The sequence below is a fragment of the Lissotriton vulgaris genome, chromosome 6 (assembly GCF_964263255.1).
Source record: "Lissotriton vulgaris chromosome 6, aLisVul1.2, whole genome shotgun sequence".
Lineage (NCBI taxonomy): Eukaryota > Metazoa > Chordata > Amphibia > Caudata > Salamandridae > Lissotriton > Lissotriton vulgaris.
This window is the reverse complement of record NC_141694.1, coordinates 241,135,319-241,159,565: the sequence shown is the minus strand read 5'-3', so window position 1 is coordinate 241,159,565 and position 24,247 is coordinate 241,135,319. Positions and strand designations below refer to the sequence as shown.

The following is a 24,247-nucleotide window of genomic DNA, read 5'->3' as shown; positions in this document are numbered from 1 at the left end:
CCAATGCAAGTAAACACAGGTATTCATACTATTTACATGTGGTGCATGCAAAGCAACTATTTTTCACCTTAAAGCCCACCCTATTGGCTTTGTCAAAGATGGAATCAAGGTTAAAAAAATGGATTGGTTCCTGTATAAAAATGCCTATTGGAAAAGGAAAGAATTTAACGAGACAAACTGTGTGATGCTTGAGTCTACATTTCCATTCTTATATGACTAGCATGCAACCCAATGAAAACAATTCCTAGAAGGCGGAATGACACACCAAATAACCACCTGCAGGAGGTGAGAGAGTAATACTCCTATCGTGGTGTTTGGACAAAATATTGAGTCCAAAATATTGGGTGGACAAAATAATGTGTCCAGAATATCGAAGACAAGAATATTGTGAAGGTAAATTTCTATGGGTATGCAAAGTTTTACTATACATAACTCCACATATATATATATATATATATATATATATATATATATATATATATATATATATATATATATATATATATATGCCTTTCCGACATGTTCATATATCGTCATTGTACGTAGATGTGGAGTGAAGAATAGTAAATCTATACTTATGTATTTACACTTACCTTCTCAATATTTTGATCCTCGATATATTTGACACCACATTTTATCTATAGGATAATTTTCTGCTCAATATTCTGTCAGTGATCCCCTACAGGTGAGGTCAAAGCATATTTTATATATATGTTATGGGATTGGTAACAATGTGTCCAGAGAGCTGCGCTGTCTGGCCAGACCTAATAAGTGTCAGTGCTCTTCAGGGATGGTCCTGACACTTGGCAGCAATAGACAGGAATACGTTGGTGCAACTGTACCAGCAGATGGCGCTGATAATACATGATGCCAACAACAGTTACCTAACCCCACTTTACCTGGGAAATTTTCAGGCATTTGCAATCCTGTTACATTAGGTTTGCAACATGTGAAGACACTTTGCCAAAATTGAAGATTACTGTATTCTCGCCAATATGCAGTTTGCATTTAGCAGAGTATGCGAGTATGCAAAACGTTTCTCCAGCACATGTCAAAGGACAATCCGAGAATGTGGCAGTAAAAATATTTGACAAAATAACTAGCTGTAAAGAGTGTACGCCTGGTATGCAGTGTGTAGAAGCAACTGCATCATGCCTTTTTTAAGCCTTACAATCTGGGCAGAACTGGCTATTCGGCCACCCATGCATTTCCCGGGAGAGCTGCAGGCTAACAGGTTGACTTCAGAGGGGAATGTCCTCTATGGCCCAGCCAGGTCGCCAGTAACCCTTATCTAGCTACTGCCTCCTGTAGTGTGGGCCTAGTTTGAACATGTTTGCCTGGGATGATTTTGCTTTCCCGTGTGGCTCTGCTGATAATTCGTAGTGTGGGACAGACTAATCTCGTACCACCCTGTCTCCACTACAAATAGTCAAAAGCTTCCAGTATCAGAAAGAGTGTTACAGAAGAAATTAAGCACACATTTAGCCAAAAAGGGCAAGACAAAGAATGCTAAGAGAATAAAAAAATCTGTTACAAATGAATTGCCTGGTATAAAAGTACAAAGCAAATTATTGAAATATATAAACACGCATTGGCATAGTTTTCCAACTATCTATATCTTGCACACACAATACAAACTGAACTTTAACACATGTAGAAAATAAGACTCTTAAATCAAGAGTGAGTAAAGCAAGTATTTACCCTTCTGCAATGTTATTCTATTGCCTCTAAACATGATTTTCTCCTGGTTAACATTAGCCTTATAGCCTGCCGTAGAGGACTATACCGGCCATTAAAGGCCTGCTCCAGCCATTAGAAGCCCAGAGCACTCCATTGTTTTCACTGTAGCTCCCAACATTCCACTGTTCTAATTTTTTATTAATTATTAAGTATTAAGTGTGTCTTACCATCCAACTTGTAGGAGAGGAGATCTAAAGCAGAGTCGGCTTTCATTGTATAGTCTGCGATGAAACTGTACACATCACGGGTGTAGTTGCCTCCAGTGTAGGATGCAGACCAGTTGTAATAATTGCTCTTTATGTTTGTTGAGACTGCCAAGACTCCAAGTAGTGGCACGCGCAGGGGGTACGAATCTGGACTTGTGAAGACTGGAATGTCAGGCAGTATCGATTCCAGCTCTAATCCTATTCGGTCAATTTTCTTTTGAAGTGACCTGGCAAATCTTCGAATCCTGAGCTGATCTGATGGTTTTACAGCAAATGGGAGCGGGATTTCAATGATAATGCTGTCCTTGTTAAACTTATAACTAACCTTTCCATCACTGCAAAAGGAAAAAACACAAAGATTTTACTTAAAATTGGGTTTACCACTTGAAATCCTCTCATATTTTTTATGGCATGCATTTATGCGTGTTATAGTGTGTGTGCCCAACGTTCTCTACAGACAAAATCAAAACAGAAAACGGTTTACAGTCACATGCTTAGAAAGCAGAAATAGGCTGGGTTGATGATTGAAGAACCTGACTCTTCAGCATTTTTGGTAAAGCAGGCTGTAATGAGTCATCCCTATATGAACCTGAAGCACACTGACATATTTTAGCAAGTAAAAGAGGAAAAACATGAGACAAGGACAAGGAAAATAGGAGTTGAGGAACAGATAATAGAGACAGATTAGCACAGTTGGAGAGGGTTTGAAAATGTATGAAGCAAAGAGAAACAGATGGTGGGGCTAAGCAGTGAAAGCAATTAGTACCTAAAAAAAGGAAAATGAAGCTTGAAATAAAAAACCAAGCTAGTGAAATTGAGAAAGAGTAGCAGATTTCTTAGCGGTATTGGATCACACGATGTTCTATGAGTGCCTATCACGTATTTAAACTCTGGAATTGTCTGCCTTCCGATCTTCATGCAGTCAAGCACTACAGGCTTATTGAAAAAGGTTTGAGAGATGGTTATTTTCACTGCACCTGTATTTAAGGTATTTGTGTTTGGACCTCAGGTTACAATTCTAGGAAACTCTCCCAGGTACCCACGTGCTTTGGAAGTGTAATTCATAATTAATAATATCCAGCAATTTCAATTTATAGTCTCCAGTAAGGGGATTACCATGTGGTGTGGTTCCAGAATTACTGGGTACTTTTCCAAATGCAAAGTCTATATTCCAGGAACAATTCTGCTCCTGTTTACCACTTGCAGGTGGTAAATAAAAATGGGAGCACCTGTTTGTGTGTGGGATGTGTGCAGTATCAGGGGCAGGGTATCCGCTGGCAGGAGAGAGCGCTTCATGCCGCAGCAGTTGTTCGGGTAGAGATGGGGTTGCACCTGTGCCCTATCTTCACACAATGTAACTGGCTAGCAGTCTGGCGTATGATTGGGGCACGTGACACCACACCCGTAAAATCCAAGTGTTGGAATACTAGGCCTCTTGTGATCATCCATAGAAAGATCCCACTCGGGATCTGCCGACTCATAAGCCGACTCAAAGTCTGCTATCAGAATATTGCACAGCTTTTCAAAGTTCGAGGCCAAAGAGTATTTACCGTCCTTTCCTTACCTCATTAAGAAGAGTCTCTCTGGAATGGTCTCCAGTAGCCCCATTCCCTGAAAATCCCACTCTTGCAGGCCCTTCACTTTCTCTTGCAATTGGGTTCCATAAGGGATGTCTTTGGATGCCTTCTGCAACCAGTTGTTTGAGGCCTAAAAGCAAAATGACTGCACATTACACAAATTTCAAAGATATCTGCTGTTTTCATGAACTGACATATGTATATGGTACAACGTAGCACAAGTGAAAACATTGTGCGATTCTCAATAATATGGACGTGTTTGTAGCACTTGTAGACAATGCATGATGAGAGTGTCTGACATTCATCACAAAAAAATATATCAGTCTTGTTCCCTATGTTATGTCTGAGTGCTTTGTTTTAAAAATGAGTTAAAAAAGCTTCTTCTACTACCTAGATGGAAGCTGTACACTCACATTAACGAACAGTTTGCACTCTGGAAAAAAACTCATTTTCAAGTGTTTAGTGATAAAATAAAGTGCCAGAATTTTTCTTAACATCCTAAGTAACTGTAAGTCAACATTGTGGTTTTAGGATTCCTGCTAATGAATCAAATCGGGCTCTAAATGTAAAGATTCTACTTTTAATGATGCTAATACAAACAATCCCTTCTAGAAGCAAGCTGTTTTTTAGGTGTTGTTCACAGCTCGATCCTCTCCCAGTTCCTTGTTTCTACCTTTGGTCTGCAAGAGAGAGTCCCATGACCACCGCTCCTTCAGGACATAATTCACATAAAACGTGTTGCTGACTATGTAAGGTGCATATTGTAGGACAAGAACAAATACTACAAAGGTGCCGCGAGTAGGTTCCTTACTAAGGTTTTCTTTAAAAAATAATCTTTTTCAAGCACACAGAGAGAGCGGGGCAGCTGCATGTATTACATATTGCCAACATTTCTCTTCTCCCTTCTGTCTATAAAGTTGACAATAGCATTGAATGAATTGTCCGTACAATTTTCGCCGTAAATCTACAAGATTCACATGTGACATCTTGCACTAGGTTGCGTGTCACATCATTGGGCGCCAACACTGAAAGAGGACTCATTGGGCTAACAAGAGAACATTTCATTTATATAACAGAATATACAACACCTACCACGAGCGACTGCGACATTATGTGTCTCAATGTCATATCCGCATTGGCCACCTTGCGGTCCAGCCCTTCACTGATATACCCTCCCGTGACGATAGCAGCATCCCTGAGAATGGACTTCAAAGTCTTCAGTTCAGATTTGCTTCCAGTATCCCATCCAATTTCAAGTTTGTCATTATCTAAAAAATATATTTAAAAAACATCATTTGTAGGCTATTTGCTTTTATTAATGACTTACTCTTCGGTAGTTAACAGAATGTAGTGACTGAAATACGTGTACATGAGGATTTTACTTAAGAACCTCCTACCTGCACAACCAATGTTCAAAGCTCTTAGAGACCTTACAGTTGATAGAACAAAGTCTTCTTTCTCTTATAATGCACATAGTTTGTAAACACAATACACTCAGCAGCGGTCCCTGCAGGTGAGTGTGGTGAGGTGGTGGAGCGGGGTGAGGGGGATGGCGACAGAATAGGATTTATTTATTTATTTCATTATTTCATTTTACCTATTCTATCGCCTGACGACTTTATCCCTACTCCCGCGCCACCAGACTTACCTGCCCGGACCACCGCTGAATGTATTTATTGACATTGCCTTTCCAGGTTACAACTTCGTCGTAGCTAGATTAATAGAATGCATCCATTTAATGTACATGTTATGTGTTCTGTCAATGTTAAAACAAGGATGTAGGCCACACCAGCGCATTTATCAATCTTGTGGATAGTATTTTCTAAGTTTTATTGTACTAAATAAGATGGCTCTCTAAAGCGTGAGAAACCTCTACTCGAGGTAATCTCCCTCGAGTAGAAACGTTGTTGACATACCGTAGGTGAAAATAATTCTCTCTGAAACAGATAGTTCAGCCACATTTGTAGAGGAGTCCAGCTGAAGCTTGAAACCATCAGCTGCTTTCTTCAGCAAGGCCTTTGCTGTGGTTTCCACAAGTAGACGTGGAATGGCAAACACCCCTTCCAGAGACGCCTCGTCCTTCCCGTCATAGCTGTAAAATAACAAATAAAAAATGTATACCAGGATGAGGCTGGACCATTACCCGATCTCTCTGGTACGGATGTGCCAGTTTAGCCTTTACAGTTTGTGGTCTTTTAGAAAATCTTTGGAAACCTGGCTTTTTATTAACTAGTGGCAAAACACCTATTGATCTGCAGTATTTGGCATTTTTCTGGTAAGAAGCAGCACCCAGATGCCACAAGGGCATTCAAGCGCTTTACAGAACTGTAAATCAAATCATTTTTCGCGGGCAAATACAATGAAAGTAAAATTGCCAGCTAAAGCTGCGTCTATATTGATTTATTCAACTATTTGTTTGTAGTGTCACTCGTTCTACATACCTATATCACTTGATAATGGTTTATTCAATGAGGGTTAAACTATATTCTAATCTCACATAAGGGAATACATTTTCTACATATTAACTTTTGAAAGCTAGAACCACGATCCATGTTTGGACAGGCTCTCAAAAGCATAATGCCTTCCATTCCTTCTCTTCCTATGATTGTATAATTGTCTTGAATTTTATTTTTGTAATGTTGTAAGGCTGTATGACTGGTACTGTCGTTGTGTATTTCAGAATTGTAACTCACTGGAAAGATAAGGTGATAAGGAAAAGAAGATTTGTCTCTAGCCAAATGAAGTTGCACCCTTTTTGCTAATTGTGAAATAGTGAATGGGCTAAAATGTATTTGCTTAAGTGCCTAACATGGATAAAGCTCATTTCACACTTTTTCTCTGTTTATGTAGTAAGAAGTCTATAAAATACATGTTCTCAATTCACCAAATGTGAAGACATTAAATAAATGACAAACGTAGTACAATTTGTACAATTTCTTTGTTAAATGTACTCGGATTTTTTGTAAAAATCTGTAGCAATAGCTTGTGTGAATGAGGCCATGAAATCAACAATGCACTTCTGTGGACTGTTATGTATCAGGGCATTGTATCTGCAGAGATGGACACTCAAATAAGAAGTTATCTGTTTTCTAAAGTCATATTTTTATGGAGAGACAAACCGCCTATGCGTGGTTTGCCGGAGTATATCTTTAAGTATGGGTTGAAAAGTAGTTGGGATGCACTGTTCTGTAAGCTCACTTCTTTCAGTGTCTTCCTTAGGTACAGATGATAATAAAGTGATTGGGTATTTTTGTTTCATGAGGAGAGACCCTAATTATAGAACCTGCGAGGAACAAAAGGCGATTTTAGCACGTTTATAAGCGCATTTGTGTAATGAGCTCAAGTTGCTTGTTGTTGACCTCTGTGTTCAGGGTTGGTTTGCTTTTGATATTCCAGTAGCCCTGAATGTGCATGTGTCTTAAATGAGAATGTTTTATTAAAGTAGGCCCTGGTGTTTACATACTTGCTACACTGGTTTGATGCTAATTTCCATTCCTAGAAAAAGTCAATAAAAGAACATATTCTCACATGAAATCATGGGTTTAGCCTTGTGGAACTCTGAGCTGAAGGAGCTGAATTACCTTACACGTCCAGAGAGAGCGACTTCGGGGTTCTCATGGTTACTGAGATCAAGGATAAGAGCAAAGGTCTTCTTTCCATCAGAGGATGTGTCATCAACCCGGAGGCCCATGCCTAAGTCAACATCAAACTTTGGGATCTTCACATCACTCGACAAGGTTATCTTGTTTCTGTTATATTTGATGGTGAGTGCAGCCTCAGTGGGATCCAATCCTGATGAAAAAAAGATGTGCTTAGCTTGTAAGCAATGTTTCACAAGGAGATTCTACTAACGCCTAAAAGCAGTATCAGCTGCCCCATTATAGCGTATAAGAAAGATCTTCATTCTTCATTATTGGAAATTTGTGCTTTTAATGTTAAGGATCTCATTGTTTGTTTTTTAATTTCAATTTCTGAGAGACATGCAAACACTTGGCATGACGAAAAATATTTTCCACATGGAGAAACATGAACTAAAACAGTTTTAAAATGCAATGGCACTAGTACACTAGTGCTTTTGCATGGTCATGGATGACATTCACTCAGGGAATCTCCAAGATCACCCCCATCCCATCTGTCTTGCGTTTCCTTTCAAACTCCTGGATTTTGTCAATTGAACGAAAGCCATAAATGTACTCAAAAGATATGAGAAAGACTATGGGATGAATTTCCGACGATCTCAGAAAAATAGACCCCCAACTTCCTATGTTTTCTATCCTATTATTCTGCTACCCCTAAGAAAATGCATGCACACTCTCCTACAGTGCCACATTTCCAATACTTTATTGTGGCATTCGTTTCTGCTTACCCACAGCTTGAGCAGTAAATTTCAGAGTATCGACCATATCTCCCTCCTCTTTCTTCAGCTCATAGGTGGCACTAGCTGTGTATTCATCCACTGTAAATGTGGGTTGGATCTCCACTTCAAATCTGAAAAGTTAGCAACATTTCAATGACTAGATCTGTAAAATCCACATACATTTTGTGTATCCGCTGATGTTGTGCATCTTTATTTTTACAGTAGCAATATTACACTTAAAACAATGAGTAAAAAACTTCAGGACAAATTATTGTAAATAGCGCCCATAAAGTTAAAGGTAAATCTTTTAATTAGGGATATGAGGAATGTGTGTGCCAAGCATTTATTTTGTGTTATGAAGTTGAAATCAATTTGCAAAATATCTCTTTTCTAATCACCCAGGGAAATGTTATAAGAATGTATTTTCCCTAAAAAAACAGTGTTATAAATAAATGCGAAAACTGATTTAAAACGTATATACATAGGTTTAGAGTTTTTGAACAACAAGATTATGCAAACGTGTTGCTAAATAAAAATTTAAAACGTTTTTTTGAAACGTATTACCACTTTCGGTGAAAATAAAACATTGACATTTTCAGAAAATACACGCGTTCATGGAAAATATGATATGGTGTGATTTTAGCATAGCCTTTGTTCTCAATTGTTCAAGAGTAAAACGTGCACTTTCTCTTTCTCCATGAAATATTTTGCTCAACTCTGCTTTGTTGGAGAAGATGTGTGATGATCTTACAATCTTTATATCTAGATAGTTGACTATGTGTTAGCCGAACACTCTCCGTTCAAGTAAATCATAACTGTAGATTATTTTCATTAGTACAACTTTATAAACAACTTACTTAGTCTCCCCAGTCAATGGATAGTAGGGTGCTGCATCTATGGAGCTTGCGTTAGAGTAGGCAATATTGGTGCATAATTTGAGACCAATAAAGAAAGGCTTGCAAGATGACCGCGACTCCCTGTTCTCAATGATTGATGGCATTACTTCTGACTTAGATGTGGAGATCAAGTGCAGCTTGTTACTGGAAAAAATATACCTTCATTAGTGTCAATATAGAAATGTCGTCATATCTCAGTTAGACTATTCACAGAAAATGATGCTACCCTGTTGACATGTTGCACAACATAAGTGGTCAAATTGGTGGGTACTACAGAGCTTGACAGCACCCGGGTGATGGATGCACAGTTGGTAATCTAATGTAGAAATTTTTCAGCATTGATAGAACCATGGTCAAGTATCACGAAATTCTGAATAATGCACTAAACAAAGACTGCATATGAGGCGATCATATTGAGGAGTTGTGTGATTGGCTGCCTCATGATGACTATGGAAAATTCGACCACTTTTGAATGTCTGATCATAAGTTTACAATAAAGGTGCTAAAAGGCCCATCACTACTAGGCATGTTTGGATGAAATGAACATTTAGCATTTTTTTCAAGAACAATATTGTTTACAATATTTGTAGAATTGTGTTGTGTAATGAGCTTGCCAAAGAGATCAACTCGATTTTCATCCTGTTGTGTAAAAGTGTCCAAATCCTACAAAGATGTACTAATGTTTGTATCCAATGTGTTTTATCATATATTTACAGATGGAAGTCAGTACTGTAGACGTATGTCAGAGAAAGCCTGCATCTCTATGGCTAGAGCTTGGAGGAGGACAGGGGTTTGGCAGGATGTCATGGGATGGCCATGGAAAATGCAGTGAATACTAACCAACTTGTAAAACGTTGGCATGCATAAACCTTTTTAAGATTGTTTCCTACCCTGGAAATACGCATAAGTATAGTCCTGCAAAATATCCTGCAATTCTAGGTTTGAAAAAGGAAGGAAACATCCAATATTTAGAAGAAATGCAGAAGAGGTGTTGCTCTCCAGGAAAAAAAATTCTGTCTGTAGAGAAAAAAAACAATTTTGTGGAATTTCAAACTTACTAGCGTGGACTGTGGATAATCAATGGAAGCAAGATAAGTGATGGAGGATTGCTGTCCTACAGGACAGGAGCTTTAAAGTATCCCAAGGGCAGTATTACTCCAAGAATATCAGGTTAGGGCAGGGGGTACCCCAGGGCTCTATACTTAACCCTAAGCTTTTTAATCTGTATATGGCCCCTCTGTCTAAAATCATTGAAAAATACGACATCAGTGTCGTGTCATATCCAGAGGACATGCAGCTTGTCGTATCCCTGTCCCAATCTCAAGAAGAAGCTGCTGCTAACTTTTCTGCATGCCTACAAGAGCTTGCAGTCTGGATGGCTAACAACTGGTTAAAGCTGAATGGCGGCAAGGCCAAGGTCGTAATTGTGGGAAGGGCTCCCTCAATATGGTCACCTAGATGGTGGCTGCAGACTTTGGGCACCAACCCCACCCCAAAGGAGGAGGTTAAGAACTTGGGGATGTGGCTCTCCTTTGATCACCACACCAGGACGGTTGCGGGAAAGTGGTTTGCAATAATGAAGGGCGTCCGGAAGACCTTAGATGTGCTCCCGGTAGCTGCCAGGAAAACCCTAGTCCACGCATTTGTCACCTCTCGCTTGGACTATGGGAATGCACTCTACATAGGCGTCAGTAAAAAGAGCATGCAAAGATTACAATACATCCAGAACGCTGCTGCCCACCTAGTCATGATGCTTACTAGGAGAGCCTCATCCAAAAATGCCTGAACTACTCTACACTGGCTCCCAATAAGGGAAAGAATTCTCTTCAATGAATGAATAAATCAATCTACTTATAAAGCGCACTACTTACCCTTGAGGGTCTCAAGGTGCTGAGGGAGGGGGTGCCGCTACTGCTCAAAGAGCCAGGTCTTGAGGAGTCTTCTGGAGGTGAGCAGGTCTTGGGTCTGCCGCAGGTGGGTGGGGAGGGTGTTCCAGGTCTTGGCGGCGAGAAAGGAGAAGGCTCTGCCACCGGAGGTTGCTCGTTCGATGCGGGGGACAACGGTGAGGGCAAGGCTGGCGGAGCGAAGCTGGCGGGTAGGGGTGTAGAAGCCTAGTCTGCTGTTAAGGTAGGCTGGTCCGGTGTGCTGGAGTGCTTTGTGAGCGTGTGTGAGGAGCTTGAAGGTGATCCTCTTGTTGACGGGGAGCCAGTGTAGCTCTCTCAGGTGGGGGGTGATGTGGCTGCGGGAGGGGATGTTGAGGATCAGCCGGGCGGAGGCGTTTTGGATGCATTGTAGTTGTCGCAGGTGTTTGGCGGGATTCCTGCATAGAGTGCGTTGCCGTACTCCAGACTGCTGCTGACCAGGGTCTGGGTCACCAGTCTTCTTGTTTCGGTGAGGATCCACTTGTAGATCCTGCGGAGCACGCAGAGGGTGTTGTAGTAGGAGAAGGAGACGGCGTTGACCTGTTTTGACAAGGAGAGGGAGGAGTTGAGGATGAATCCTAGGTTGCGTGTGTGGTCGGTGGGTGTGGGTGCCGGTCCCAGCGTGGTCGGCCACCACGAGTCGTCCCAGGCGGAGGTGGTAAGTCCGAGGATGAGGACCTCCGTCTTGTTCGAGTTCAGCTTTAGGCGGCTGCTCCTCATCCAATCTGCGACGGCCTTCATTCCCTCGTGGAGGTTGGTTTTGGCAGTGAGTGGGCCCTTGGTAAGGGAGAGGATGAGCTGGGTGTTGTCGGCGTAGGAGATGATGTTGAGGTTGTGTTGGCGAACCACTTCTGCGAGGGGGGCCATGGAGATGTTGAACAGTGTCGGGCTGAGGGATGAGCCCTGGGATACTCCGCAGATGATGTCGGTGGCTTCGGAACGGGAGGGTGGGAGGCAGACGCTCTGGGATCTGCGGGAGAGGAAGGATGTTGTCCAGTCGAGGACCTTCTCTTGGATTCCGGCTTCATGGAGGCGAGTCTTTAGTGTGCTGTGGCAGACCGTGTCGAAGGCGGCTGACAGGTCCAGGAGGATAAGAGCTGATGTTTTGCCATTGTCTAGTTGGCGCCTGATGTCACCTGTGACGGGGATGAGGGCTGTCTCGGTGCTGTGGTTTCGTCTGAATCCAGACTGGGATGGGTCTAAGATGTTGTTGTCCTCGAGGTGGCGGGCCAGTTGCGTGTTGACGATTTTCTTGATGACCTACGCTGGGAACGGGAGCAGGGAGATGGGCTGGATGTTCTTGAGATCCTTGGGGTCCTCTTTGGGCTTCTTGAGGAGGGCGCTGATGTCGGCATGCTTCCAGCTTTCCGGGAATTCAAGGCCCTATGTAGCAGTCAATGGATCCTGATGAGGAGAGGCCCAAATTACTAGCACAACCTACTGTCCCCCTACACCCCGACTAGGGCCTTGCGTTCTCAGAGCTCAGGGCTTGTTCAAGTCCCAGTAATAAAAAGAATGAAAATGGGGGGGGGGGGGGGGGGGCGATCTTTCCGCTACATGGCAGCTAAACAGTGGAATGTGCTTCCCATGGATCTTCGGATGGAACAATCTGATAAAATCTTTAGGAAGAAACTGAAGACATGGCTCTTCCAGACATAGAGCTCTTTGGGCTCTGCCTGCTCTTTCCAGACTTCTCTGTAGCATCCTCTCGCCGCAGCGCGGGGACACACTAGCCAGTGTAACCAGGCGCTTTACAATCTCTTTATTATTTATTATTTTATTTATGATGTAAATATAAAATCTTCATACATTTCCATGTATGATTAAAAGGAATTTTGCTGACCCCAAAAGGTAGAAAAATTAAGGCAAAATGTATGAATAAATCACCAAACATGTTTGTGAAATGTGTCCTTAGTATCATGTTTTGTTTCAAGAGAATGTAAATATTGAGGTTAGAAGATACATTTAAATGGCATCCTGGTATCAGGGGGCTAAGCTCTGCACTCTTAAACATGTATAGTTGCTATAGTAAAACAAAACATAGGTTTTATCCATCTAGACATACCTGAAACTGAAGAGTTGTGTGGGTTGCTTTGGAGATGGAATGGAAAACTTGACCTGCCCCTCCTTAACAGCAACATTGATACTAGCTCCAGACTCATGGAAGATGTTAGAGTTCATCTGAACGCCATTTCTGGCGAACGCAGGGATGTGTATTCCAACATGTGTAATAAACTCTATGGCTACTGCTGGTTTTACGGACACCGCCGCTAGCATCTGTGTGATACACAATTATGTCAGTGTCAATATATCTTATGCACATTTCATTATCTTTCAAGTTAACATTAAAACCGTCCCAGAGTAATTATGATTTTTATTGTCAGCATTTCATTTCGTAATACTTCACTTTCTTAAATGTTGCCCCTTTTGTCTTAATTACTAAGGTTAGATCATATCAGTAATATCTGAAGCATTTAGGAGTAGTTGAAGCCGTACTTTTGGAGTACTATTCACATACTCGTAAATAATAAGAATAATAAGAATAAGGTCCAAAATGTCCACTCTCAATTATTGAAAAGGCAAAGAAGGTGCAGGTCTTTTTATTTTCACCAACTGTATAAGCATATTTTCTGACGTTCACTAAGGCATTTGTGAGTATGTTAAGTAGGTAGTACTACAAGATTAATAATTCTCATACTCATAAATTCTTTTGTGAATTGATCACAACTACAGACAGAAAAAATAAATAAAACAAATAATATGGGTTTTCAAGAATCCTTATAATGTAATAAATATTAAACAATAAAATAATAAAACAAAAAGGGTATATATAGACTTACGTTTTTGGTCTGAATCTTTAGTCCGGCCTTTGCTCCAGGAGCAACAATTCCAGACAGGGAGAAGTGCAGCTGGAACCCAGCCCCCGTCGGCAGATCAAACTCATTGTCCATGAAGATGTAATGAAGAAACAGGTCACCCTGTGTGCCTTTGGATAAAGCCTGTATAATCTGTGAGAAAGGTAACAATATTGCTGTAGTGAAATGTAAAACACCAAACAAAAAATAAAAAGGTCACAACGTTTGTATGACATTTTTGGTGTTATGGAAGGATTGAAAATGAACTGTGCATTACGTTTTTGTGTATGGTGGAAAACATAATTGACATTTTTGTGTTTCTATAAATACTATTGTATAAGGAGATATGGCCCCATAAACTTCTTTGGAAGTGAAGAGATCATGGGAAGGTTCCTATAAAAGTCATGCCTTGATGAAGATCATATATTAATCGATTACTCTGAAAACTGTGTTAGTTCTATTTGCAGCACTTGTCCAAAAGTAACTGAGGAGATTTTAGACTTCCTTGTTTTCTTTCTGTAGATGAGATAGGATACCATCGCCTTATTCTTAAGTATAGAGTGAGTTCTTTGAAGTGTGGATGTATCGAAGGTAATACAATGCCTTGATCATCTGCCAATCTATAACATTTCTGTATTTCAGATATGAATTTATGTGCCTCCTCTTCTCATACATACCTGAGCTGGAAGATCCTGTGATGCATGTAGACTCTTCAGGAGCATGTTACCCAGTACTTTAAAATCGCTGAATTTTATGTAGCCCAGTTCTTCTCCCAAGATGCGCAGGTAGGCCTTAGCTTCCGGTGAATCACTTGCACTCACTTCTTTAATCAGCTTTTCTATGTTGGACATCATTCCTCTGGTGAAATCCTGAGAAATGAAATAGAATCCAAGATTATTTAATAAGTACATTAAGTATATAGATATACATACATACATAAAATTATTGTTTATGTTCATATATGTGTTTGCGTCATGTGTGTGTGTGTGTATATATATATATATATATATATATATAGATAGATATATATTTCGAGAAAGTACAATGCACAAGATTATTAAATATGTGCAAGTGAGAGGAGTTCATTGGCAGCTTCTACAGGAACATTTTCACAGAAAGCAGGTATCCAATGACAAGATGTGGGCTCATTTCCGCTCATCAGCCCATCAACAACAGATAGTATGTTCCACTGAATTGCGGCAACAATGTATTGCTTGTTTGTAAGTCCTGTTGTTAAAAAACGTAAATTTTTTTAATGTATGATAAATACTTCTTTATTGCTTTGGATCAGATGTACCTTACAACTCAGTCATCACTCTACATCTCTTTTAAATCCTCCAACTCCCATCTCTTGGTTACCTATACTACATATGTTTTCCAATTAATTTCACTTGTACTGGAAGAAGAAACTATGAGTTGCTGAAATTTTATCTGTAGCATTGAGCTATTTCTTGCATTATTCCCATGTAATGTGCAATCCCCTCCACAGTCACTATCATTTGATAGTAAAAAGCAACATCAGGTTCACAAAACAATTTAAGATAAGAGTCTTCATATTTGCAAGGAATACTATTTACAAAGAGTGCGTGGGTCTGTCTATGATATGTAAAATCTAAGAATGGATACGTATGATGAACATACCTGCTTCTGATTATTGTTCTTAGAGACTCCAAACCACTTAAACAGAACTTCAGAGACTTTTTCTGGTACTTTGCCATCTAGCCAGTACAGGGCTTTCATGCCACTGTCAGGGAAGAATCCCTTTTCTCCAAACAATGCATCCAATGTTGGCTCAAAGCCCTTTCCGTCAAATCCAATCTGCATCAAATGGAAGGAAGAAGATCCATTTTTGGAAGGGAATTCAAAGTTTTTGAAAGAGTTAAAATGTAGAATGATTCCGACCAGGAGTGAAATATAAATCACAAAAAATTAAAGACCATCAATGCTATTAAGGAGAGATACTTTTCATTTTAATATTAGTTGTGGAGAAGGTGGACATGTAGGCTTGTCAATAGTTTGAAGATGGGAATTCTCTAACGTTATATCACATACTTCTGTATTCTGCATCACACACTTCTCTGTCACATAGGTCTTGGCTCTCAATCACATACGTCTTTATCCTCTATCACACTTGTCTTAATCACATACTTCCCTATTCACCATTGTACACTGCTCAATCAAAACCTTCTTAGTAAGATAGTTCTCTATTGCCTAATCAAATACTTTATGAATCCCATGCAAATGAATCTCCATACAGCATTGGGACTTGTCCAGATTTACATTATAAGGATAATACCAGATGTAACGCTTGCGAGTTTCAGTAACAACATTTTCAAATACAGATGATTCTTAATGCACATACCTCAAATATATCAATCTGCTCGCCCAAAACATTTAGTGTTGCCTGCAGCATGGCTTCCTCGGGCATGTAGCCAATGCCATCAAATATCAAATTTGCTTCTACTTTGGTAGTCACAGCCTCGTCCTCGTCAGGCATGGAAACACTCTTGGAGATCTGATAATTTTGGGAGAACTTCCTGAAATCCTTCACTGTTGGGACTTCAGATCCTTTCAGAGCCTCTTGTACTTTGCCTTTAAGTCTAATAAAACAACAAGCAGACAGCATATCTGTACAAACGTCTGGGGCTACAGTAATATTTTCAGCTCTGAAGTTTGTGGTTAAATATTGAATATGGTTGAAGATATGTACTAACTAGCCAAGGACAATGGGTATAGTTCAACAGAAAATAAAACGGAGTTAGTTACGCTGGTGATGCCCCATAGTGATATGCACTACTACATATTTGCACTTATAAATAGCACAGAAAAAGAAATACACACCATTTTAGATATTGGCATATTCATAAATGAGCTAGAAAGGTGAATCCATAGAGTTTGTTAAAAGTGCGGATCCACAAAGTTATATAATATAGGGCATTAAATAAAGTGAAAACTGCCAATTTGTTTCATGAGATTGTGATCAGTTCTGGTGTACTGAAGTAATGTTTTAAGCACAATTCCATAAATATATGCACCTACAGTCAAGTGATCTAACTGCATGTGCAAAATGTGTAGAAGAATGCTACACTGCAGTGATTCTAAAGAGGAGATTACACATATTTACATCATGCATACGTAGAATATCACTCAAAAGGATGAAGAAAGGCTCCGTTCCGTGGGGGAGACTCTTGCCCAGTTGGGTGTGATCTGCACTGGGCCCTGTGGGAGCCCTGGATTGAGAGAGACCTGGTCTTAAGCAGCCTTCTCTGGAATCCTGGGAGCTGTGTGCTAGATCAAGGATGACTTTTCCAGGATCTTCAAAAAATTGGGACTGAAGCAGGAAGAAAGGAAAGAGATAAACCATCCAGCATAGGAGTTCCCCGGTATTAGGAAGGTCAGAATCATTTGTGTGTGCGTGGATTAAATGTTACTGACTCTATTTCTGTACTACTAGTCTCTAAGAGGCTGAGCAGACTGCAGGCAACTTTTCATTGTTTTCATTTTTAGTGCAAGAGCTTTCTCTGATGACCATTTTTGCCAATGCAGATAGACTAACAATACCATTTACAAATCCATTGTTCCTGTGAGCATTTTTGACTTTTTCTTCGGAAACACAACATATGTCATACTCCCATGATTCTCTTGCAGCCATTTATGTCATTCTGCTTATATTTTTCTATTTTATTTTTTTTCCCACTGCTAGTATCTCATTATTTTACCTTTAATGTTGTTTACTATTACTTGACACAATCGAGCATTGCTCTGGGGAATTGCCTGCTACTTGTTCGTCTATCCCCCTTCTATCCTTATCAATCCAAATAACTGACTAACATATTCACCCCTCAAATTACTTTCATATTTTCAGTATACTGATTTACCACTAATCCTTTATGGGTTCAGGAGTAGCGTGCTACCTGCCGAAAAAGCGCTTTGACGCCTCATCAGGGCTAGTAAGCACTATATACATGCAATTACAATACAATAGCGTAGCTACAAGGGGCTGAGCAGAGTTTTCTTAAAGACATGCGTTGAAACCTAGAAGGGAGTGCGATATTATGCCGGTGGGTCATACACTCCCAAATTAATAATTCACTTTCTCACAGTACATTTCCAAGCAAAAGGAGATTATCTGATTTGCTCAGACTCGCATAATGTGTGGTGACATTCCAAATCTGAAATTAAAACCCAGTTCTCTAAGTTTCAAGATCAGTAAATTAGTCCCAAAATCTCTTTTCTTAAGAGAAGCCCAGAGTTTCAATTTGTAAAAGTTTCATACAAATAATATACATGGAAATCTGTGCAAATTGAAGATTTCCATGCAAACTCCTGGTTTTCCAAGCATACTTTACGACAATTTGTGCGTTTAACAATCTAGCTATGTGTGGCTGAAATGCACATTCACACATTTTCATTTTCATTTCATTTCAAACTACTCTGCATTTAATCCCCTCACCTCATATAACATTTAGGAGGGTTTCCATCTCCTTTCCTTTCTGGAAACAATTGCCTTTTTGGGGTGCAGTTCTATGTACAGTTTCAGGGTAGAAGGTTCATGAAAGTGTATCTAAGTGTTTACAAGAGTACAATTCTGTAGGTGCTGTCGGTATTATGGATCACCTCTCCATCCAGTCTGGTACTGGATGCTGTTGACTTAGTCACTAAATGGTGATGATGTTGTTTCACTCAATGAATGTTAGTCATCTGAATGCTGGAAGGTGTAGCCAAGCTAACTAAATGTCAGAGGTCTGGTACAGGTGGTGTAGGTTTTCTCTCTGGGGGATAAGTTACATTCTCTCTACTCACTCTTTGACGTCTGGTGCATCAGAGTTCAAGATGTTAGCAATGTGAGACGCAACAAAGCTTTTCACTTGCTCATTCCTGTCCCTCGCGAGGACTCTGGTTGCTTTGGTGATGTCAGAAGGAGTTGGGTCTTTCATTAGCACAAGATAGGCTGCTAGGCGCTTTTCTACTGGGCTGCTGCCATCCTGGAAGATCTGAAGCATGGTGGACCGGACCTGCAAAAGAAAGTCGAAAAAGGACGCAGATTACGTCTAGTGTTCATTGTGACAACATTGCCACACCGACATTGTAGCATTTTTTTTTCATTGAGGATCGACCTCTCCCTCAGTCGGTGTGAAATATTATGACAGAGTCTGTCCTTTAGAAAACACATCATGATGTTGACTGCAGTTGCACGCACCTGCCGTTACCATTATGCTCATACCCGTGCTCAGGCATACTGACTCACCTCATCTGCAATCCACATCTTTCGGAAGGCCTGAATTGCAGCTTTCTGCACGGAAAGAGATGGCGTTTGGCTTTTTGCACAACCCAAAAGCGCCTGCGTCACTACTGAAGAAGTGTCATCCAGAGCTTTGCCCATATTTCCGATTGCCTATAGAAAAAACAGGAAACCCTTATGACGTGCGATCTGAGAAGCACAGTTATCACTACAAAGACTGGAGTTCAGTGCAGGGCGTTTTCCAGAAGGGGATAAGTGAGGCATACCTTTAGGGTCAGGTAGGTCTTATCTTCATCACCGGAGCACTCATTCGCCAGGAGGGATGCCATGAATTCTGCAACATCGCGCACTTCCGGTATCAGGGTCTGGCTGTCTGCATAAAGGCTGATTCAAGAATGTTCCAGTAAGTTAACAGTGTCAACGACTTACTCTACCTAAAACTACAGTCAGCTTTTTTATATTAGCAGAAAACATACATATAGATATGCGTCACGTTTTAATATGTAACCAATAAAGCCATTTCTTGTCCCCTGACTTAGACAAAATGTATGCTCATCACTCCAGGCCCTCTGGAGTGATTGGTACCTCTGTTATCGGTAATTAAGAGGGGCTACAGTTACCAGGAGATTACCAGACGAGCTTGTAACAAGGACCTTCGTGCTTTCCTTCCTTCAATGCCTGATGATTCTTCTCCTTGCAGCACTCACTCTTCTAATATCGGATTTTGAGATGTAATTCTAGCTAGAAATAGTGGCCAGCCCTTCATGGTCAAGGTGACCTTCATCAATTTCATATCATGTAAGAGGGATGATCACAATAATGAGGCCAGGACACTTCAGGATATTGTTCATGCATTTTTCATTTCAAGAGGATTTTATTGAGAGAAATAATGATCCAAATAATATCCAACAAAATACAAAGAGGCGAAAAATTGTTCATGCATTGAGTAAAAAAGCTTGTGATCCTAGAAAGAGAATGGATCCATCATTTGGTGCCGTAGACACTCATTACTTACTCATTCACCGCGGAGCTCAAGGCATAGAATGAAGCTCGGCTTTGCCGGTACTGAGCCATGTTGAGAAGCTCGCGCACTCTTTTGGGGCATGCGGATGGCAATTGTCCCAGTCCGTACGTCACAGCGTCTGCCAGCAGAGGAGAGACGTTCTCGGTTCTCAAACTTTGGAAGAGAGCGCTGTAGCACTCAGGAGTACCACACTGAACCAGGGCCTGGATAGCGACAGGGCTGAAAAAAAAGGGGGGAACACAAACTACTCGTTATTCAAGCAATAGACATCTTTAATGCTCCTATCAGGAGTAAGCAAACTAAATGCACATCCTAAAAATGTTACCTAATTTTTAAACATCGTCCAGTTGTCAAAAGATATACAAATTCTATCTTAAATCCTTTTTGTGCATGTTTTAGAATGCTGGCTTGTTGATCCTGCATCGACCAACTATAGTCAAACCCCAAACTACAATGACTGGTACGGAATCCTTAAGATCAGTGTTGTAGCAAGGTCGGTGGTAACCGGTGGGGAACATTTTTTGTCTAAACCCCCCGCCCCACCCCACCGCCCCGTCGAGTTCAGCCGCCTTTCATTGTGTTTAATGACTGAACTAAAGCGTTTCAATACGTACATATTTTTTCCATCCCCCCCCCCCCCCCCTTCTCCCCTCAGTGATGACACCCGGGGCGGCACGCACTCACAGCACCCCCCCTTCCTACACCGCTGCTTAAGATAGTCCATGCCCAGGAGTGAGGGGTTCTGAATCCTACCTCATCATGTTACTGCCCGATTATAGTTTTCCCATTTCAATGTCAAAGGAAATATTATGAACATGTTAGAAAAAAACTTAGGCCAGTGAACATACTATAATTGAGAGCTAGAAACCACGATGGCCTTCTGATAAACAGTGTGCCCATCTGAAACCACTATGTTTCGGAGATACATTAGACATACAAATGCTGTCTGTCCTCGGGGGCTGTTGGGCTAAGTCTAGGGGACTGGTGGGGTTTGGGCATATGGCCTCCAGATTTGCCATACAGGACGAGACGAGGCGTTACCAGTAAGTCTTCTTTTGACTGGTTATTGGAAAGGGATTGGGTTTTTGGGAACATTAGGCACCTTATTTATCGAGGGTTTCCATCGCATTTGCACCATGCAATGTGGTGCATGCATGATGCAAACCTTAAAACACAATTTATCAAGGCATGCACCGCCACTTTTCAAGGTCCTGTGTGGCTTGATAAATCAGGAATAAGGCAACGCAGTGTAAATCATTGTGTTGCATTAGTATGCCCTGGGTAGGGATTTCATGGGTGTTGTTGTGTGGGTGTTCCAACACAACTCCCATGGATTTTGACGCATTTTCAGATTTGTCATCACTGGTAGACCTGGGAATGCGTCAAAAAGCTACGCCTTTCCCGGGAGAGGGGGCATAGCGAGGAGAAATTACTTCATGTCTTCTTGTTACTTCCTCTTTCTATGTGTGCTTCATCCTGCAGCAAGCACAACTAGAGGAATTGCCTCTGAGGATTGTTTTTGTGAGGGAGGTGCTCCTTCCTGCTCCACGGGTATGCTTATAATATTGAGCTGCACAGCTGGGTAATATAAAAAAATAAGAAAATTGGGGTTCTACAAGGGACACTGCATTATCTCTTGAATTGATCTTATTGGATGGAACAGGCCTCCAGGGATTTCTGTGTAGGGACCTGCCAGGCATGAAAAAGTGGTTCTTGACTGCTGTAATAACGCTATCTAGTGGACTAAATGGTGGGGTGCGCTATCCCAAGAGACTCCGCTGTGGTATGTAATATTGTCCCCACACATAGATTGTTTGAGCAAATTTGAAAATAGTGATGCTACTAGTATTGCGAATCTATGAGATGTATAGATGGGTGATCACATAAAAAGTCATTTGCAACCTTGCAGAGTGATTTTGAGCTGCACAAGTCCCGATTCTACAAATGCCTACAATTGATAAATGCCCTTAACATTCACTGAGCAGATGCCAAACACCTTCCTTCATATAATCTAGTAGACACAAAGTTGGTAGTTGGCTATGTGGGTAAGGGTGGGACCTCAATACTCTACCACTCCTTAATATCTAATGCACTAGATCTTTGCAATGGTTTAAGAGTGACATGTGAAAAGATAGGTACTTTGGGAGAGTATGACTTGAGAGAAGTTATGATGCCACAGGAGTTAGCCATTTCATCGAATTATAGCTGAACTTAATTTCTTGCACAAGTGTACTCCTGAGAGACTGTAGTCTATGGGCTAGACCCCCCTCTTCTACATGTACAAGGGTACCGCTTCAAAACAGGCGATTTTATCCATACGGTATGGGACTAGTGTGTCATAAGAGATTAACAGCACAAGGTATTCCAAATGCTGTCCAATGTACTGGGACAAACTATCGATTGGTGGCCCACCTTAGCACGCCTAGGAATAGCAGATGATCTTTTAGGGGAACCGGTGGTAGAACCCGGGTGCGTAAGGTGAACTCCTATCCCTTTACCTTGTTTAGGAACAGACTGGGACAATAAGAAAAACCTTGAGCTATCAAACCATTTTGTGACACTTTCTAAATAAAAAGCTCCAGAAATGTGCCTGAACCTCTAGTCTGAAATTGATTAATTCAATTAATCTGGCCATTAATCAACAAAGTTGGACAATTTTAGAACGAGCATGTTTTTATAGCAAACAAATGCCACAAAAATAGAAAGAACACAAAAATTAAGAAAACCTTCCACCATATAAATGAAGAAAAATGTGGTAGCCATATGCTTACAGTAAAAAAAAGAAATCTAAAATAAACGACCTTATCATACAGTTTTAATAGAACAGTTTGGGTGCTTCCTGGCAAGCACTTATACTTACAAAAGGTACAAACACCTTTTTTAATTTTAATGCACATAAAAGTACGACTTTTTTGGTGCAAAGAAAGTGTATTACTGGCTTTGAAACTGTAACCTGAAATACATAAGAATAACTAAATATTTGTTTTAAATTATACAGATAGTAAAACAATTGGCAAAGTATTTGGACCACGCGCCCTGAAGAGCAAGTCTTTTGAGGCAGATGTGCACATGTGATGAGGAAAAATTGCATCACTATCATCAGAAGAAAGCTGTTTATTAACAGTGACTAAACAGTGTATGTGGGGTGTTGTTTGTGCGGTGTGTCTATGCTGTGTGGAGGTTAGTCAGCGCCAACAGTGTCAGATGGAAGACACGCGCACTCTTACCCTGAGGCTCGCATCAACGTTGGTAAGGAAGCACTGAGGGTGGAATTCTGCAATCCTCTCAGACCGGTCACTAATTTGTGGAAGAGGTTTGCTCTTTGCTGCTGTGAACCGTCCAGTTTCTGTAGCTCCTCCAGCATCCTTACAACTTCTTCTCCTCTTTGGGATGGCGATTTGCTTTCAACGTTTTCGAAGGCGAGGCCTCTCGTGTAAGTTGTGTCTGTATGAAGATGACAAACATGAGAAAGGGTTGTGACATGGGTGGCAAAACTCTTTTTTAAGAAATCAGTAATCTATCACGCTCAACATCAATGATTGTTGGACAGGCGAGAGTTTTCCTTCAGTGGGACAATTATTTGTGCTATAAAGCAATGTGATGGCTTAGCATTAACCTTAGGGCATATTACCAACAACTAGCGATAATTATTGCTATGTTGGTTTAGCTGCGATATTTTTATCGCCGAGCTGTGGCGATTTCTATCGCTTACGAACCTTGCTATTATCAAGGTTTATCTCCTAAGCGATAAAAATCGGCCGAAATGCATGAATATCGCTGAAACGTCTGCGATATTCATGCATTACCGAGCTAATGCTCTTAGCCATGTTATCCACCTCCCATTGGATAACATGGCTAAGAACTGCTCAGGGGAAGGTGTTAGCTTTTGGAGATATTCGCGCTTAGCGCGAATATCTCTAAAAGTTGGTAATAGGAGATAGCGATGTTAGCGACTGTTTCCAGTCGCTAACATCTTGGTACGCCCACTTTGCATATCATTAGTGATAAATATCACTGACATGCAAAGCGGGGCCCAAGATGGTCGCTATCTCCTACTAGCTGTCGCTAACTGGTGTTAGCGACAGCTAGGTAATAGGGAGATAATTTTATCTCCGCTTTCTTGGCTTTTAAAGCCAAAAAAGCGGAGATAAACCCCCTTGATAATATGCCCCAATGTTCCTAAAGGATATGTACGTGACAAAACATTAACACATTATATTTGCTTAATGGGGATTTGCATGATGACAACCCAAAATGAAAAGCCTTCAGACAGGAGAGTAGAGAGAAAAATGGGAAACAGAACCCACAACCACTTGCAAAGGCTGAAACAACAAGAGAAATAAATATGCACTAGAATAATGGAGCCAAAAGCTCTTGGACTCTTTCAGCACAGAAAAGGGCTCATACTGAGGGTCGGCTGCCGCACCC

General features: G+C 40.9%; 1 protein-coding gene across 1 annotated transcript in view; it reads right to left on the bottom strand.

The window, feature by feature from the left end:
* APOB (apolipoprotein B) overlaps window positions 1–24,247 on the bottom strand; it is a 59,005-nt gene that overhangs the window by 15,397 nt on the left and 19,361 nt on the right. Inside the window, exons 9-25 of the mRNA XM_086926274.1 lie at window positions 23,047–23,263; window positions 19,811–20,038; window positions 19,062–19,179; window positions 18,802–18,948; window positions 18,357–18,568; window positions 15,916–16,153; window positions 15,195–15,371; window positions 14,231–14,422; window positions 13,539–13,706; window positions 12,764–12,975; window positions 8,738–8,920; window positions 7,890–8,011; window positions 7,105–7,315; window positions 5,440–5,615; window positions 4,616–4,791; window positions 3,511–3,653; window positions 1,908–2,281 (exon numbers count right to left, since the gene is read on the bottom strand). Of these exons, the coding sequence (XP_086782400.1) occupies window positions 1,908–2,281; window positions 3,511–3,653; window positions 4,616–4,791; window positions 5,440–5,615; window positions 7,105–7,315; window positions 7,890–8,011; window positions 8,738–8,920; window positions 12,764–12,975; window positions 13,539–13,706; window positions 14,231–14,422; window positions 15,195–15,371; window positions 15,916–16,153; window positions 18,357–18,568; window positions 18,802–18,948; window positions 19,062–19,179; window positions 19,811–20,038; window positions 23,047–23,263 (3,294 nt within the window). The remainder of the gene's footprint in view (window positions 1–1,907; window positions 2,282–3,510; window positions 3,654–4,615; window positions 4,792–5,439; window positions 5,616–7,104; window positions 7,316–7,889; window positions 8,012–8,737; window positions 8,921–12,763; window positions 12,976–13,538; window positions 13,707–14,230; window positions 14,423–15,194; window positions 15,372–15,915; window positions 16,154–18,356; window positions 18,569–18,801; window positions 18,949–19,061; window positions 19,180–19,810; window positions 20,039–23,046; window positions 23,264–24,247) is intronic.